Here is an 18,611-nt window from a genome sequence, read left to right on the forward strand (position 1 = left end):
CTTCATTTTTCACTACTATTATCTTAATAGGTTTTAAGTGATTTTTTTATTTTGCTTTATAAAATTAAGTTCTTAGCACAGTGTCTTGCTCATACAAAAAAAAAAAAAAAAAAGATGTACTCTAAAAAAAAAAATAGACATTAAATTCAAGGTAAATTTCTTCCAAGCTTTGTTCTATATATTTCGAATAACATACAGTGTTATTAACTAAAATTTTAGAGCATTCCTTGCCAAAGATATAATTAAAAGATAAGAAACTTGAGTATTAAAAATAAATACAAGTATAAATAAAAATAAATATGTACACACCTACAATATACATATTCCTACAAAGATAAAATGAAAGAAAAAAAGTAGAGAAAAACTGTGATAATTTTAACATTAACAATAGGAAGATTTTTTTTTTCTAGGCAATTAATAAAATGTGATGTTATAATGAAACAAAATTAATGGAATCATACCTATTTTTTTAATATCTTACACTTGCTCCAGAAATGTGTTTAACCAGCAACATTTTCAGAAATAAAATAACAATGTAGTACCTGGAATGCTCTGAGAAGTGCCATATGATCACTGAAAGTTCCGGCAGTGAAACGTTTCCTACAAAGCATAGCTGCGCGTTTTTGAGAGGCCTGGGTTGGCAGGACAAAAGGATCTCGATAGGCTAGTGTGCAGGCAATTGTAAGGATAGGGTCCAGACACTTTAAAACAACAGCACACAGGACCATTTTACCAAGATGTGGTTCTACTGGCAAGTCAGCCAAATGATATCCAAGTTCAGTGAGATCTTCCCACGCATCCATTGCATCTATTGTCTAAACGAAAGAATACAAAACAGAATTTGACATAATCAAAAACTATGTTTAAGTAAGTGACATATCTAAAAGTCTATAAGAAGGAAATGAGAATATAAATTTTATTTTGCTATCACATCGCACACAAAAAATATATTTTGCTTTAAATATATAAAAACGAGCTACTGTTTTATTACAATTACCACAACAGTATTTATTCAAAGTACATGGTTAAGATAATTTTTTAAAGTATAAAATTAGTTAAGATGTGTTCTCATTTGGTTTAAATTTCATATAAGTTAAATGAAACCACTAAGACACAAACCTTAAGCATTTGTACAGCATTCCGTACAATTAAAGCTGGTGGAGGTTCAGGAGCTTTCATAAGGAAATCCGCAATAGGACAATTAACTGGGGCTAACAGCTTGGTATGTAAACAAAGTTCCTGTAAATAAGAATAGCAAATAATTTTGAAATATTGACATTTATTTTTTAAAGAAATCATGAGAACTACAGTTCCCAAAGACTAGTAGAGTCTCTGACTAAAATGAACAACAGTAAAGGGAACAATGTCTTTCAAGGAAACATAGGCTCATACTTTGCCCTAAGTTCCAAAATTTTTATGAACACCCTCCAACAACTCATATCAAAATTACCATTGCCACCAGTGACAATGTCTCCTCACACAGTTTTAAGAGTTACTGTCCAAAATATCTTCTTTTTCCTTTATATTACCTTCTGGAATCTCTGCTCTATTCAACAAATATTTAAGTGCTAAGTGCTAGGCACTGTGCAGCAAGTTGGAGAAAAAGAAGAGGACAGACTGTCAGACAAGTGTCCACCCTCATGAAGTTTTCATTGTGTGTGAACAGAACAATTACATAATTAACTCCTTAATTACAACTGTGATAAATGCTATGAAGGACACAGGGAGCTGAAGAGGTAAATTAATCAAGTTTAGGAAGAAGCAGGAAAAGGAAGCCATTGAAATCAAAAACAATTTCTTGAGGAAATGACATTTAAAATAAGACATAAAGACTGAGTAGGAGTTAATTATAAAAAAAATAAGGGGGAGGAGTCTCAGGAGAGGGAATAGCACATATGAAGGCCCTAAGATCAATACAAATAAGATGTGCTTGGGAGCCCTAACCGGTTTGGCTCAGTGAATAGAGAGTCACCCTGTGGACTCAAGGGTCCCAGGTTCGATTCCGGTCAAGGGTATGTACCTGGGTTGTGGGCACATACCCAGTAGGGAGTGTGCAGGAGGCAGCTGATGGATGTTTCTCTCTCATCAATGTTTCTAACTCTCCCTTCCTCTCTGTAAAAAGTCAATAAAATACATTAAAAAAAAAAAAAAAAAAAAGATGTTCTTGGGAAATGAAAACTATTGATATGAGTGAAGAGAGAACAAAAGGCAAGAATTAAAAAATTAAAACTGGAGACACAAGCAGGAGAAATAATTTAGGCACTTGTTAAGAATTTTGTATTTTATCCTAAGAAGAACATAAAATGGCACATGAGCATGAGGAAATGGGAAGTCATCTAGATATGTGGTTACCAAAAATATGATCCAGTGTCTCTTTAAAGGTTTAGGTATCAGCACCTGGTTCAGCACAGCAGAGAATCGAATTAATGTTATGATAGTTTTCCCTAGGAACTATAGTGTCTGGTGTTCCATGAAGTCAGAACACTTGAAGGAAAACAATAACGGCCAGGAAATCTCAGTGAACTTAGTTCCAAATCTACCAAGCTAATCTCAGCATCTTAAACTGAGATTCTGGTATGATGTTTTGGACCTCAAATAATTTGTTTTCTAATTCTCATTGAAAATGTAATAGGTGAAAACTACATGGTTGACAGACTCCTAGAATGTTGCACAAAAACAAATGCTATTCTCATAAACTATACCATAACTTAAGTGCACTCAAGTAATTCTTTAAAACTTCAGAGGTTTATAAATTAAATCTTCTGTATATAAAAAATATTAGTTATTTACATAACCACCTTTCATAATATATATTTGATAATTTTGTTTTATAAATTGTTTCATACATTGATTATTGAAAAGTCCAATCAGCATAAGTTGAAATGATCCCTTCTCCTCCCTCACCCACAAAGATAGGCTTTTAGAGTTAAGTAAATTTCTACCTGTAATGGCATTCTCAAAAGTTCTGGAGTCTGAAATTCCAACATATTCTGGAATCGGAGTCTACTGAACAGACGAAAACAAATTCCAGGTCTACATCGCCCTGCCCTTTAAAGTAAAATACAAAATTAAGACTCAGGAATAAAGACTATAGTAAGTAAACTGTACAACCAATGTGATTTAGATGATATAGAACAATGAACCAGTATCAGGACATCTGAATTTGAATTCCTACTCTGACACTTATCCTTTATGAAGGCACTTCACTTGTCTAGGACTCCATTATCTCATTTATAAAGTGAGATTCATGAATGATACCTAACTGATATATAGGGGTGGGCAAAGTAGGTTTACAATTGTCAGTAAGTGAAACACAGAGTTTATTCTTATATTATTGTTTATTTATTATTGTAATTATTATTATTATTAACCTACTTTTGTCCACCTGTATACATTCTAGGGTAATGGTAAAAATAAAAAAGAATTGTATATGAAAGTGAGTAAAAAAGTAAAGCATGAATAAACATATGGTAATTTAAGTTTAATCATCTTTACTGAGCTGATACCAAGCACTGAGTTCAGACACACTGATGAGAGTTGTACAAATGATCAACTACACAATTCCAAGGCAGTGTTATTTACCCCATTATCATAAAGACATGTATAATTTATTGGAAGTAACAAAAATATCTTAAGGAAAAGTAGTCTCTTAATTTCACCCAAAGTTGCCATATCAGCTAATGGCAAGGCTGAATATACTAAGTGATAAAGATACAGAAATAATTCCTATCTTCGCAAAGCTCATAGTCCAAAATGGCACACATAACTATAACAATGTGATGCAAATTACAAAATCTGGCATTGTTTGTACCATTCCTTCCTCCATCAAATACTTTCCTCTCTATATACCCATCAGCTTTCTTACTTACACAGCCTCCTCTGAGAGATTTCTCTTTGCACAGTCCTTAAATGTTGATGTTCCTCTGAATTTGGATCTCAGCCCTCTGCTCTCCTCACTCTATCCTCTCTCCCAAGGTGATCTTAATTATCCTCCTGTCTTCAATTTCTATCCATCTAGATCTCCTTATCCTAATTCTAACCTATACTTCAGAAGCCTCTTAGCTCCACTTGATTTTCCAGTCACCTCAAAGCCAACACAACCAAAAGTTAATTCTCCACTTGATTTTCCAGTCACCTCAAAGCCAACACAACCAAAAGTTAATTCTTCTCCCCAACATAACTACTCTCCGCATTTTCCCTATCAGACACTGGCACCACCATCCACAAAATTTTCTAAAATAGAAACCTGTATGACATTCTTGATTCCACTCTATTCCTTACCCCTCACCCCCTGGACAGATGATAGTAATATTCTTATCTCATAAGTTAATTATTTACTTCTCTTTATTTCTACCACCATGCTAATAATCCAGGCTACTCTCATATCTCCCTTATTGTAAATGGAATTATCAATGAAGGAGCCTCCTACCATCATTTTTGTCTCTACCAATTCATTCCGTAAAGAGCTGAAAGAATACTACAATCCTGCAATCCCCTGATTTATTAAGGAGCATGTGCGCATGAGAGAGAATAGTCCTTAAGGACCTGTCTGTGACTTACCTCTTTCCATGCATTTTTTATAATTCTCTGCTAAATTAAACTCCATCAAAACAACGTTCTTGCTCTCTTGCGTTTAGGCCTTTATATATGCTTTCCCTCTGCCAGAAATGCCTTTCCACAACAATTCTTTATTCATATTTATCTCAGATTCTACCATAACTCCTAGAGACTTTATCCAGTTGTAGCACAGTTCACATAGTACTAAAATTGCTTAATTTATTGGACTCCAAGATGAATTGCATGCAATATTCCCCCATCTCAAACTTTACCCATCCAATTTATTCGTTACATCCCTAACACTTGAATAGTGAAGGCTGTCAAAAAAATATGTTGAAAAATGACAATGATTACTTACAAAATTTCTGATTTTTATCCCTGACAAAACACTAATAAGAGTGTCTAGTCAATATGTTTTCCTGTTAGTTAAAATTCAAAAAAAAAGGTCAAATAATTACTGAAAAATATGGTATTTTTTAATCTTGCCTTTTAAAAAATGAAAAATGCAAGCATGTACTAAAATAACCAAACTACAACAAAATTTAGAATAAAAATTAAGTCTCCTTCCTTCAAGAGCCCCACAAATCCTTCTTCTCAGAGCAAATAATAGTTTTTCAATGTTTCTCTCAGACTTGACAATGCATTTATATCTAAATATACATACAAACATATATATTTTTTAGTACAGCAAAATATGAGACACATGTTCCATACCTTACTTTTCTCACTTAATATATTCTGAAAACTCATCCCATATAAAAAGACATACATCTATATATTTTCCTTTTAACAGTTACACTGGTATACCCTGTGTGGCTTTAGCAATCTAACCACTTCACTGTTGATGGACATTACAGTGTTCCCAAACTGTTACAAAAAATGCTATGAAAAACACTCTTAAACATACATCTTTGCACACATGTGCAAGCATATTCAGGATAAATTATGAGAAGTGGAATCCACTATGAAAGGGTAGATTTGGATAAACAGTTTCAAACTGCCCTCTGAAGAAATCACACCAATTTACATTTCCATCAGCAAACTATGAAAGCCTATAGGCCCATGCTTTTGCCAACTCTGTTGCATGCACTGTTAACATTTTCATCAATGTCAATCTGATAAGCAAAAAGCAGTACCTCATTAATTTGCATTTATTTTGGTATATACATAAGGCAGCATATGTGAAGTTAATGTGCTGGTCTTTATTAACCAATGTTTTAAAAGCTTTTTTGTATAATACAAAAATTAGTCCTTTATCCCATATTGTAAATGTTTGACATTTTTGCTTTTATTTTTTGTTTTAAGTTTCTTACATGTCATGAATGTGGTTTATACCAGGCAAAAATTTTTAATTTTAACATAACCTGAATGTGATATTTTTTAAACAGTATTAAATTAGTATGCTTTGTAAAATTAATATAAAATGAAGACTAACATGAAAATGTTAACATTTTACAGAAAGTGGAATATACATTAATATGTAATACATATGAATATGTTTCCATTTTACAGGCAATTTTTGAATGTACATTAAATATACATTACCTGCCCTTTCGTTGTATGGCACTAGCTTTGGAAATCCACACCATTTTTAACATTGTAACAAAATTCAGTGCATCAAAGGATTTCTGTAATATTTAAATCATCTTCATGTTAAAACATAAAAGGCATTTAAGAAGAAATAGCAAAACCATTATAATATATTTTAATATGCCAAGTTTAATTCAGACCGCCCCTTGATTAGATAATTACAGCAGAGTACTAATTTCTTTTTAACCCAGATTTCTGACTACATACATTCTAAGGAAAAAGAATAAAAACTCAGAAGACCTGAAAAACTTCCTCATTCTGTGCCTTGCTGAGCTATTTGTTTGTCTCTTCTATAGTTAAATAATAGCAGTCAGTTCTCATAAGGCATCAAGATGGGAAAGAACTAATCTATTCTCTTCACATCATTGTCCATCGGGTTTACATCATTGTGAAGAATACATATGATCAGGAAAAAAACATTTTTAAAAATACTTTCTAGGAAGCTTGATCTAGAGAAATAAGAATAACAATAGCTGAAACAATCCTATCCCAAAGTGAAAAAATTTTAATCCCTTCCACTTTATCTCCTGCTGAGCTACTACTGTAATGTAGTTAGCCTATCCAGAATGTTACAGCATACTTCCTCAAAGAAAATTTACTGTAGAGAAATATTTTTAAAGACTGCATTCCTGACTAAAATATGCTTCAAACATTTTAGTGACAATAATATCCCTTTCAAAAAATAACTATATAAAACAAATACAAATGTGTTTCTCATAATAGTTTAATTGTAGGATTTTTAGAAAAGATGCTACTTATTTAGTTTTTAATAACATGTTGCATTTGGCATGTTTATTTGATAAATAACACCTAAAGAAATTAATTTCTAAGATATTCAAAATCTACTTGAGCTATAGATAATTTTAGGGCAATAAAATCTGAATTTTCATTGACTCACTATTCAGATTTTTAATGATAATATCCTATATAATAAAAGGCTAATATGCAAATTGAATGAACAGCAGAAAGACCGGTCGCTATGATGCACAATGACCACCAGGGGTCAGATGCTGAATGCAGGAACTGCCCCCTGGTGATCAGTGGGCTCCCACAAGAGGAGCACCGCTCAGCCAGAAGGCTGCTCACAGATCCGAACCAAGATGGCGGCATAGGTAAACATCTAAACTGCTGCCTCACACAACAATTTCAAAACTACAACTAAAAGACAAAACATCTATCACCCAGAACCACGGGGAAAGCTGGCTAAGTGGAAGTTCTACAACTAGAAGGAAAGAGAAAAGAGCATTGAGACATGCACAAGCACGGAAAATCTGAGGTACAGAGGCACGCGAATTGGGCTGGCGGCGGGCGACTGGGTGCACTGCTTTTTTCAACCCAAAGGGAGACAAGCTCCCGATTACTATGAACTCCAGTCTCTGGCGAGACGCTGGGGACCCAAACTCCTACGGGGAGAAGCTGAACTGTCTGCCATCGAGTCGGAAAGTGAGGGTGGCTTTCTTGCAGAGCTGTGGGCACAGCCATCATTGTTTACTGTGCTGGGGCGCGGGACACAGGGACTTGGAAACACGAGACACAGAGACGGCTGACTGGCAGCCATCGCTCTTTGCCACACCCTAGCCTAGTGACTCCCTGAGACCTCGCCCCGCACAATCTACAAACCCACCCGAGCTCCACGCAGTGGCTTTTGCATATGAATGGTCTGCCCTATCGCAGCTTAACCAAACAAACTGCAGCTCTGGTCAGACAGCTCCAAAACCTCCAAACCCCAAGCAAAGAGGAGAAACCTGTAGTTCTCGCTGTAGCTCCTGCTGGGTGGCCTCAGACAGTAGCTGACCTGCACCCCATTGGAGATCCAGAAGCTAGTGTATCTAGTGGTCAGTGTGAGATGACACAGATTTCAACCACTCACATCCATAAGTGACACATTCAAAAGGCAGACTCAGTGAGCACCAAAGCCCCACTGAAGCAAGTCCTGCCCCATAAGTGTGTCTCCAGCACAGCAGTTCTTCCATTATAGACACAGCGGGTCCTCACAGCCAATTGGCCTGGAGGTCAATTCCTCCCAGTGTACCAACAGCAATCAAGGCTTAACTACAACAAGACTGTGCACACAGCCCACAAAGGGGTGCACCAAGAGTGTCCACCTCAGGTGATAGGCTGAACCACTGGTCACCTACCACAGAAAACCACTCCCATCAACACAGGGAAGCAGCAAAATGCAGAGACAAAGAAACATATCACGAATGAAAGAAATGGAGGAAAGCAAACTACTGGACATAGATTTCAAAACCACATTTATAAGGTTACTCAAGAATCTTCTAAAAACCACCAAGAAACTTGATGAGACCTCCGAGGAGCTTAGTGTGACCTTCAAGGACCTTAATGAGAATGCCAAAAAAATGGAAAGGACCAGTCAGAAATTAAGCATACACTGTCTGAAATAAAGAATATACAGAAATTCAACTGCAGATCAAAAGACCCCAAGAATCAAACCAAAGATCTGAAATATGAGGAAACAAAAAACACCCAATCAGAAAAACAAAAAGAAAAAAGAATCCAAAAATATGAAGTTAGTGTAAGGAGCCTCTGGGACAACTTTAAGCGTACCAACATCCCAATTATGGGGGTGCCAGAAGAAGAGAGAGAGCAAAATATTGAAAACCTATTAGAAGAAATAATGACAGAAAACTTGCCCTATCTGGTGAAAGAAATAGACTTACAAGTCCTGGAAGCGCACAGAACCACAAACAAGAGGAATCCAAAGAGGACCACATCAAGACACATCATACTTAAAATGCCAAGGGCAAAAGACAAAGAGAGAATCTTGAAAGCAGCAAGAGAAAAACGGTTAGTTACCTACAAGGGAGCACCCATACGACTGTCAGCTGATTTCTCAACAGAAACTATGCAGGCCAGAGGGAGTGGCAAGAAATATTCAAAGTGATGAACAGCAAGAACCTACAACCAAGATTTCTCTACCCAGCAAAGCTATCATTCAGAATTGAAGGGCAGATAAAGAGCTTCACAGACAAGAAAAAGTTAAAGGAGTTCATCACCACCAAACCAGGATTATATGAAATGCTGAAGGGTATTCTTTAAGAAGAGGAAGAAGAAGAAAAAGGTGAAGATAAAAATTATGAACAACAAAGTGACATCAAATACATACCTACCAACAAGTGAATCTAAAAATCAAGTGAATAAAAAATCTGATGAACAGAATAAACTGGTGAATATAATGGAATCAGGGGCATAGAAAGGGAGTAGACTGACAATTCTCAGGGGAAAGGTGGTGTGAGGGGTGCGGGAAGAGATTGGACAAAAATCTTACACCTATGGATGAGGACAGTGGCGGGGGGTAAGGGTATGGGGTGGGGTGGGGAATCAGGTGGAGGGGAGCTATGGGGGGGTGGGAAAGAGGAGCACCTGTAATAATCTGAATAATAAAAATTAAAAAAAAAAAAAAGAAGGCTGCTCACAGCTGGCGAGTGCAGGGTTGGTGGCGGTAGCCTCTCCTGCCTCCGTGGCAGCGCTAAGGATGTCCATCAGTCGGACATCCCCCAAGGGCTCCCGGACTGCAAGAGAGTGCAGGCCGGGCTGAGGGACACCCCTGAGTGCATGAATGTCGTGCACTGGGCCTCTAGTTCATAATTATTCTCCTATAAAAAATAAAATGTACCCCTTCTTTACAGTATCCAACTACAATGAAATGTCCAAATTTTATAAAATTTTTTCTACAAGATATTCCTAGAAACATCTTGAATATGAACACCGAAAATATTATAAAGTAATTAACAAAATTTTCACATTAAAAACAATCATTTATATCCACTAGAACAGACATACTTTGCCTTCTACAACATGGATAGTATTTCTTTCCTTGACAAATCAACTCCTTTTATCATTTTCAATTCTTTCAGTGAAATAAGAGTTGCTAGGCATTCCATTACTAAAAGGAAATAAATGCTGACTTTTATTTATAGCAGGGGCTGGTACTAAATATTTTAGCCTTTGCAGAGGGTCTTTGTTGCAACTACTCTGCCATTACAGTGTAAAAGCAGCCACAGACAATAGGTCAAAGATTAAACATGGCAGTGTTCCAATGAAATTTATTTTTTGTTTGCTTCCTTTCAGCATGGTTCCCTTGCATTAAATATCTCCTGATTGCCTACTATACTTGGAGCACTGAAGATATAATAATAAATAAGAAGGATATGGGCCATTCCTACATGTAGAATGAAAACATGTAATCAAATGCCCACAGTTTGACAAAATTTTCACTGTAACTAGCCAAACCCTTTACTTTCTTCCTAGTATTTAGTGAGCAAAAGCTACATTTTTGTATAATTTGTTAAAATAACAAGATAAATCCTATACACTGAATTGTTTAAGGTAGAATATTCACTTTAGTGAAAGTAACATTTATTGTTAAATTTATCTAGAACCAGAAACTTTCCCATTAAAGTGAATTCTGCTTATGAAAGCATGGACTTAAATGCATCTTAACCTTCCTCATTTGAGTTGAAAATACAACTTAAGCATACATACCTCTTTCACCTTACCAGAATCAATAACAAAGACAACATCATTGACTGTGATGCTGGTTTCAGCAATATTGGTGGAAAGGATCTGCAATGGGATGTTATGTTATAGTTAATATGAAAACAGAACCAATGACTACTAAAATAGAAAAAAGAAAATTTTATGAAGCTTACTATTTTTCGAACACCTGCAGGTGGGTTTTTTAAAACTTTCTTTTGATCAGATGTTTGCATGTTTGAATGAAGCATAAAGACTTGATATCTGTTGACAATTTAAAGAGAAAATATGCTATGGTACCTATCTTTTATTTAAATCAAAAAATATAAAGCTTTAGCTTTTACCTATGTGTATTGTCAGCAAACCGCTTATCATCAAATAGGATGCGATCCCTCAGTCCAACAATTTCGTCATATCCAGGCAGAAAAATTAATATTGCACCTTGGAGAGAAATTATTTTGTCAATATTAAATTTCATTGTAAAACCAGAACCAAGCAATAGAATTAGCTATAATGAACTATATCAAATGTTTTCAAGTACTGATAAACTGTAATACTTAAGATACTTAAGAGGTTATGCATTATTTTCAAGGAAATTATACAAAAATTTGTACACACAAATTATTAATGTTTAAATCAAAGTATACATTCTTGTTCCAGATCTTTTAGACCACACTTATTTACCAGCATCACAACTATGGCAGATATTGTACAGAAGATGCATGATCAAATCCAAGTCTACTTTTTCATCATCAAAACTATGATGATAAGCTTTCAGGAGCTCTCTATCTTCTGCATTGAGGTCACTTCCATTTGTTTGAACCAGAGAACTTTCATCTAGATTTCCAAATTCCAATGAAGCACTAAAAAAAAAAGCAGCCAAGTCAATTTTAATTAAAAAGAGTAACCCTTTAAGGCCAATGAGCCCCACTATGTCCTTCTTCAAATTTTCAATATACATCAAGAAAGATAAGTGATACTTAATGTCCTAGCTATAATTCATGTTTTGGCTTACAGTACATTATTCTAAGTAAATTTGCAATAAGTGCTTTTTAAAAAACACAACCTGAAGAAATTTCTCCACAGAAAATAGGCAAATGGCCAAAACGCACATGAAAAAAATGTTATTTAGTCATTAGAGAAACAAATATCAAAACCACAATGAGATAACACTTCATTAAAAAACATGTTAGAGAGGGTGTGGAGAAATTGGAACTTTCCCCTCACACATTGCTAATTAGGAATGTAAAATATCGCAGCCAGTTTGGAAACAATGTGTCAGTTCCTCAAAATGTTAAACATAGTGTTACCATATGCCCCAGCAATTTGACTCTTAGGTATATACAAAAGAAATAAAAATATATGTCCACATAAAAATTTGTAGACAAATGTTCATACTAATCCTTACTAATAAAAGGCTAAGTAGTCATCATGTCCTCACGTGTGATGCCCTCACACCATCACAAGATGGCTGTGCACACAGCGGAGGCGGGCTTCCCGTGGCCACGCGGGCACACAGCCCCAGCGGCTACTCCATGTGGCTTCGCCGGGCTTCCCACAGCCCTGCGCGCCTGCTGTGGAGGCGGGACCCTCAGCTCCAGCCTACCTCTTTGGAGCAATCCATCAAGGAGCCCCAGATGGGTGGGCGGGGCCTACCTCTTTGGGGCGATCAATCACAGGGCTCCCACACTGTGAAAAGGCACAGGCCAGGCTGGGGGACCCCCTCTGAGTGCATGAATTCTGTGCACCGGGCCTCGAGTATTATTCATAATAGTAGAAACAACCAAAATGTTCATCAACTAATGAATGGATAAAAAACTGTGGTCTGTCCACAGAATGAAATATTACTCAGTTAGAAAAAGGATGCTGCAACATGGATAAACCTTGAAAACATCATGCAAGGTGAACAAAGCCAATCACAGAAGACCATCAATCATATTATATGATTCCAATTATATGACATACCCAGAATAGACAAATCTATAGAAACAAAAAGTACAGTAGTGGTACTGGGAGAGTTGGGGGAAATGAGGAGTGACTGCTAATTAGTATAGATTTCCTCTTGGGGTAATGAATATGTTCTCAAAATCGATTGTGATAATGACTGCATAACACTGTAAACATACTAAAAAACTTTAAATGTACACTTAAATGGGTGAATTATATGGTTTATGAATTTTATCTCAATAAACATTTAAAAACCAAACTTCTGGTCATCATTTATATTTTCTTAGTAGGTTGTTTCTTATTCTTCACTACGGTAAACAACACTCTGAAGATAATTCCACATTTTAAAAAAATTCTATAGGTACCAACTTAACAAGATTCTTAAGTTGGTAGTTCTATACTAAAAGTAGGTTAATTATGCTATTTTCCAAAAGCCAGAATCAGCATAAATTACTGAAATAAATGCCTTAATTCTTTATCCTATATATCTATAATAATAAAAGGGTAATATGCTAATTAGACCAGATGTCTTCCAGACATCATTCCAGACGTCCTTCCTGACAAAGCCAGGGCTGGAGGGAAGCCAGCCGGGTCCCAGGTGCCTGCGGGCAGCCCAAGGGAAGCCAACCCGGGTCCCAGGTGACTGCGGGCAGCCAAGGGAAGCCAGCCCGGGTCCCAGGTGCCTGCCAGCGGCCAGAGGAGGAAAGCCCAGGTCCCGGGTGCTGGAGGGAAGACGGTGCCAGCAGCTGGGGGAAGGAAGGCTTACTCTTGGACGAATTTTCATGCATCGGGCCTCTAGTAAAGATATAAACTACTACCATCACAAGTATTTACCAATAAGATTTCTAGGAAATTAGTATAATACAATCTCTAATCTCTCTAAAAGAGTTTAGCAGAAAGATAAACATAAGACTGCTTTAAGTAGGGAAAATATTAAACTTATGCAACTTTATAATTGCAGTACTTAAACTTTAAGATCCATTTTAAAACATTCAAAGTTTTTTTCTTGCTTTTCAACAGGTAAATGAAGATGCTATTACATTCTTTGTTTTAAGCTATAAACTTTAATACCAATTATGCAACAAACATAATAAATTTAATTTTAAATATCTGAAATTTCTAATTGATAATGTCATAATCTGGGAAATAAAAAGAAAGACCAATTAACCAGGATAATTAAAATATTACCCAGATAATAACTTTACTTGGTAATTTGTAGTGTCTAGTGTGCTATACCTGACACCATAAAAATGTCTGAACAGCCCAGCCAGCGTGGTTCAGTGGTTGAACGTCAACCTATGACCCAGGAGGTCATGGATCGATTCCTGGTCAGGGCGTATGTGGGCTCAATCCCCAGTGTGGGTTGTGCAGGAGATAGCCGATCAAGGATTCTCTCTCATCATTCATGTTTCTATCTTTCTCTCCCTCTCTCTTTCTCTCTGAAATCAATAAAAATATATTTAAAAAAAAAAAAAAAAAGAATGTCTGAAACATTCAAAATGTTAGCACTAAAAGGATTGCCGGTTCTGAGTGCTACTATTAAAATAACAACAAAACCCACCATACTAGAATTAACACTTGGATCTGCCAAATAACTTTTCCAGTTTACACATTTTATATTCCTTTCCTTACCATTTTAGTAAAGTTTTGGGAAAATGCAGCGATAAAAACATGTTTGTAGCTACCATGTTAAACTGGAGATTCCCCTTCTGCTTTTTCAAAATAAAATAAAAAATAAGATAAATATTATACCACAGTGGATCTTATTAGCAACCTACGTCAAAAAAATCAGAAAAATTCCTTAGAATCACACACACACACACACACACACACACACACACACAAAAATCTCAGAGACTGTAAATTTGTCACTTTCTATCATTTACATGGCTAAGGTTTTTTAAAAAGCAGTTAAGATTAATTAAACATAGTATAAAGTTTTACCTGTAAGATTCTAGAAGATCCACAACTTCAGTCTGCCCAAAGTGTTTAGCCCAATCTAAAGCCATCCTGCCAAAATTCAAAGGTATCAAATTAAGACAAAGAAAAAATATTCTCAAAATTACAAAACTAGCCAAAACCGGTTTGGCTCAGTGGATAGAGCGTCAGCCTGTGGACTGAAAGGTCCCAGGTTCGATTCCGGTCAAGGGCATGTACCTTGGTTGCGGGCACATCCCCAGTAAGGGGTGTGCAGGAGGCAGCTGATCGATGTTTCTCTCTCATCGATGTTTCTAGCTCTCTATCCCTCTCCCTTCCTCTCTGTAAAAAATCAATAAAATATATTTAAAAAAAAAATTACAAAACTAGTAGTTGCTCAAAATTTTTCATTCACCCATTAGAGATGTACCAGCAATTATTACACAATAGCTTTTAATATAAAGATAAATATGAAAAATCAAAAAAGATACGTGTACCTATACAAAGATACACAAAAAATGGATGCAGTTTAAAATTACCAGCCATTTGATGCTTTGCTATGGACATTGGCTCCCATACTAATTAACTGCTCCACTTGACTTGAAAAACCTCGTCCTGCAGCAACCATCAGAACTGTTGCACTGGTTTCACTATGTCTGTAATCGACTAAAATAAGAAAAAGATATATATGTGTTAAATTTCCAAATTATTTAAAATCATTTTAACTTTTATTTAAATTAAAGAATTGAGCATCAGAAGAATTAACTGGGACTGGCTACTTCACCTAACTATATGATTAACAGCATTACATAACCCTTAACTCATATCATCCCAAAGGATCTGTTATTAATATGCCCTTAGTATAAACAGGATGGGATAGGGACTATCTTTGGAATTTCAGAGAAGTAAAGATAGTTATTAGACTATCTTAAGCTCACCAAGATACACTAATGGGCTTCCTCCCATATGTGTCCCAACCAGGGATTGAATCCATGACCCTTTGGTACTTGACAACACTCCAACCAACTGAGCCACACCAGCCAGGGTGGAAATGTACTTAAGTTTTTGGGGAGTCAAAATATATGTGGAATTTTCAACTGCATGGGGAACTGCACGCCTAACCCCACACTGTTCAAGTGTCAACTGTACAATAAAGAATAATAAAGCAGGGTAAGGAAATATAGTGAGAAAAGGGTGCAATTTTAGTAAAATGATAAGAAAAGACCTCTCTGAGAAGTCACTATCTAAATAGAGAGCTAAATGGAATAGATATTGGGCCTTATGAGTATCTGTGGGAACAAAATTCCAGACACAAGAAACAACAAAACAAAGGCCCAAATATGGGAATGACGGTAAGGGTGGCTAAAGCAGAGTGAACAAGGGAAAAAGTAGAAAATGAGATAAAAAAAGGCAACCAAAGACCAAATCAGGGAAGGGTCTTTGATTTTTATTCAAAGTGTAATTGAGAGCCATAGAAGCAGCATGATCTAATTTCCTTTTTGAAAGGTACAATCTGATTGTTCTCTGGAGAAGAGTCTAAAATAACAACAGAAGCAGTTAATAGGCTACTGCTATAGTCCAGGAGAGAAATGTTGACTTATACAAGGATGGCTGCAGAGGGAAAGTGCAAAGTAGTCAGATTTGGATTTATTTAGAAGGTAAAACTAACAGGATTTTTTAATGGGTTATATGTGGGGTGTGAGAATAAAGTCAAGGGTGATTTTATGTTTTGTTGACTTAGCAACTACTAGTAAGTGAATGATAGTACTCTAGGTTCAGATTCAGGTGGTCTCGGATGGCCAGGCACCTGCATTTTTAAAAAGATCTACAATTGATTATGAATACTTAGGAAACACTAAGGAAAGAGCAAGTTGAGAAGAAATCAAAAGTTGTTTGGGGCAAATCCAGTTTTATCCAATAGACATCCAACTAGAGATGTCAAGTGATCAGATATATTGAAGAGAGAGGGAGGTCAAGATTGGAGACATAAAATTACAAATAATTTTAAATAAATACATAAAGCTATGATTAAATGAGATCCATAGTAAGTATAAGGAAGGTCAAAGGACTGAGGCCTGGGACATTTCATATTTATAGGTCCAAAAAAAGAATAAAACTACCAAGAAAACCAAGTAGTTCCATCCAGGGAGATAAGAAGAAGAAAAATCAAGTATGGAATATCAGAAGTTAATGTAAAAAAAATGTTTCAGGAAGGGAGTGATCAATAATCCTATATAATAAAAGGCTAATATGCAAATGGTCGTGATGCCCTCATGCTGTAACAACCAATCAGCAGGAGGCTGCGAGCGCGGCAGGGCAGAGCGGCCGCGTTGCTCCAGAGATGAGGCAAAAGCAGGGAGGCAGCAGGAGGCGGGACCATCCCGTGGCAGGGAAGGCGGGGGTGAGAGCCCATAGTGCCCCCTCACCAGTCCTTCGCCACCCACCACTCTCACTCAGAGCACCTCACCACCCACCTGCCAGGGGAAGGAGTGCAGCGCTCGAAACTCTGCAGCAGGCACGACGCTTCCACGCTCTCCTCCGGCACCATGATGGGGCAGAGCCACTGCGTTGCTCCAAAGATAGGGCGGAAGCAGGGAAGCACCAGGAGGAGGTGGGACCAGCCCAAGGCGACTCATGGGACTGAGGGCGGGGCTTGAAGCAGCCAGAGAAGGCCAGAGGGGTCAGGGACAGGGACAGGCGCACTCAAGCTCTGGGTATAGAGGTTAGGGTGTCAAGGCGGGGAGGCAGGCGGGTGGGCAGGGCTGCGCAATTTCACGCGCAAATCGACCAATTGGTGGAACGACCAGTTGGCTGGGGGGGGTGGGAAGGGCTGGCAAGCAGGTGGCACCAGGCCAGCCAAGGCGCATGCCAACGGGCAGAGGGAGGGAACGGCGATGGGGGGAGCGGCGACCAGCGGCAGCAGAGGAGTGATGGGGTGAGGCCGGCACTGTCCCCTGATGGGCCCATCCGAATGCCTCCCACAGAGGGAGGCCAGGTGGCAACGGCGGGGTGATGGGGGCGGCGCCATCCCTTGATCACCCATATGGTCGCCTCCCACAGAGGGAGGCCAGACTGCGGCTTAGGGGAGCGGGCCTAAGCCATCAGTAGAACATATCCTGAGGACTCCCGGACTGTGAGAGGGCATAGGCCAGGCTGAGGAACCCCCCGCTCAGTGCATGAATTTTCATGCACCGCGCCTCTAGTCATATATAATAAAAGGCTAATATGCAAACTGACCGAACTACGGAATGACCAGTTGCTATGATGTGCACCGGGCAGATACTCAATGCAGGAGCTGCCCCTAGTGGTGAGTGTGCTCCCACAGGGGAAGCGCCGCTCATCCAGAGGCCGGGCTCAAGACTGGCAAGTGCAGCGGCGGTGGCAGGAGCCTCTCCCACCTCCGCAGCAGCGCTAAGGATGTCTGACTGACGGCTGAGTGGGCCTAAACCAGGGGTGGGCAAACTTTTTGACTCGAGGGCCACAATGGGTTCTTAAACTGGACCGGAGGGCCGGAACAAAAGCATGGATGGAGTGTTTGTGTGAACTAATATAAATTCAAAGTAAAGGAGCGGAGGGCAGAGCAAGAGAACCGGATAGAACAGCCGGATCCGGCCCGCGGGCCGTAGTTTGCCCACGGCTGGCCTAAACTGTCAGCCAGACATCCCCCAAGGGCTCCCAAACTGCAAGAGGGCGCAGGCCAGGCTGAGGGACCCTCCCTCCCGAGTGCACGAATTTAGTGCAACGGGTCTCTAGTAATTATAATAACCAGAGGCCCAGTGCACGAAATACATGCACAGATAGGGTCCCTAGGCCTGGCCGGTGATCAGGGCCAACCAGGGCCTTCCTTCCCACAGTTGCCGAATGCTGGCTGGGGCTCCTTCCGTCTGTGCCACCCCCTGGTGGTCAGTGCACATCATAGTGAGCGGTCGAACTCCCGGTCGGTACAACTCCAGAGGGGGCAATTTGCATATTAGCCTTTTATTATATAGGATAATGCTGAGAAGTTTAGGTGAAAGAACATCTAAATCCTTTCCAGTACTGACTTTCTATGATATTTTATTTACCTTTTACTAGGAAGCCTTCAAGGTTCTGAAACTCATCTC

At 38.2% G+C, this 18,611-nt stretch overlaps 1 protein-coding gene across 2 annotated transcripts in view; it reads right to left on the reverse strand.

The window, feature by feature from the left end:
- YTHDC2 (YTH N6-methyladenosine RNA binding protein C2) overlaps positions 1–18,611 on the reverse strand; it is a 76,175-nt gene that overhangs the window by 26,360 nt on the left and 31,204 nt on the right. For both annotated transcript variants that reach the window (XM_080679941.1, XM_080679940.1), the window contains exons 11-20: positions 15,048–15,174; positions 14,536–14,601; positions 11,329–11,507; positions 10,989–11,085; positions 10,821–10,908; positions 10,654–10,734; positions 6,103–6,185; positions 2,943–3,048; positions 1,120–1,239; positions 543–815 (exon numbers count right to left, since the gene is read on the reverse strand). In XM_080679941.1, coding sequence (XP_080536067.1) covers positions 543–815; positions 1,120–1,239; positions 2,943–3,048; positions 6,103–6,185; positions 10,654–10,734; positions 10,821–10,908; positions 10,989–11,085; positions 11,329–11,507; positions 14,536–14,601; positions 15,048–15,174 — 1,220 coding nt within the window. The remainder of the gene's footprint in view (positions 1–542; positions 816–1,119; positions 1,240–2,942; positions 3,049–6,102; positions 6,186–10,653; positions 10,735–10,820; positions 10,909–10,988; positions 11,086–11,328; positions 11,508–14,535; positions 14,602–15,047; positions 15,175–18,611) is intronic.

Source organism: Plecotus auritus (assembly GCF_963455305.1).
Source record: "Plecotus auritus genome assembly, chromosome: 7".
NCBI lineage: Eukaryota > Metazoa > Chordata > Mammalia > Chiroptera > Vespertilionidae > Plecotus > Plecotus auritus.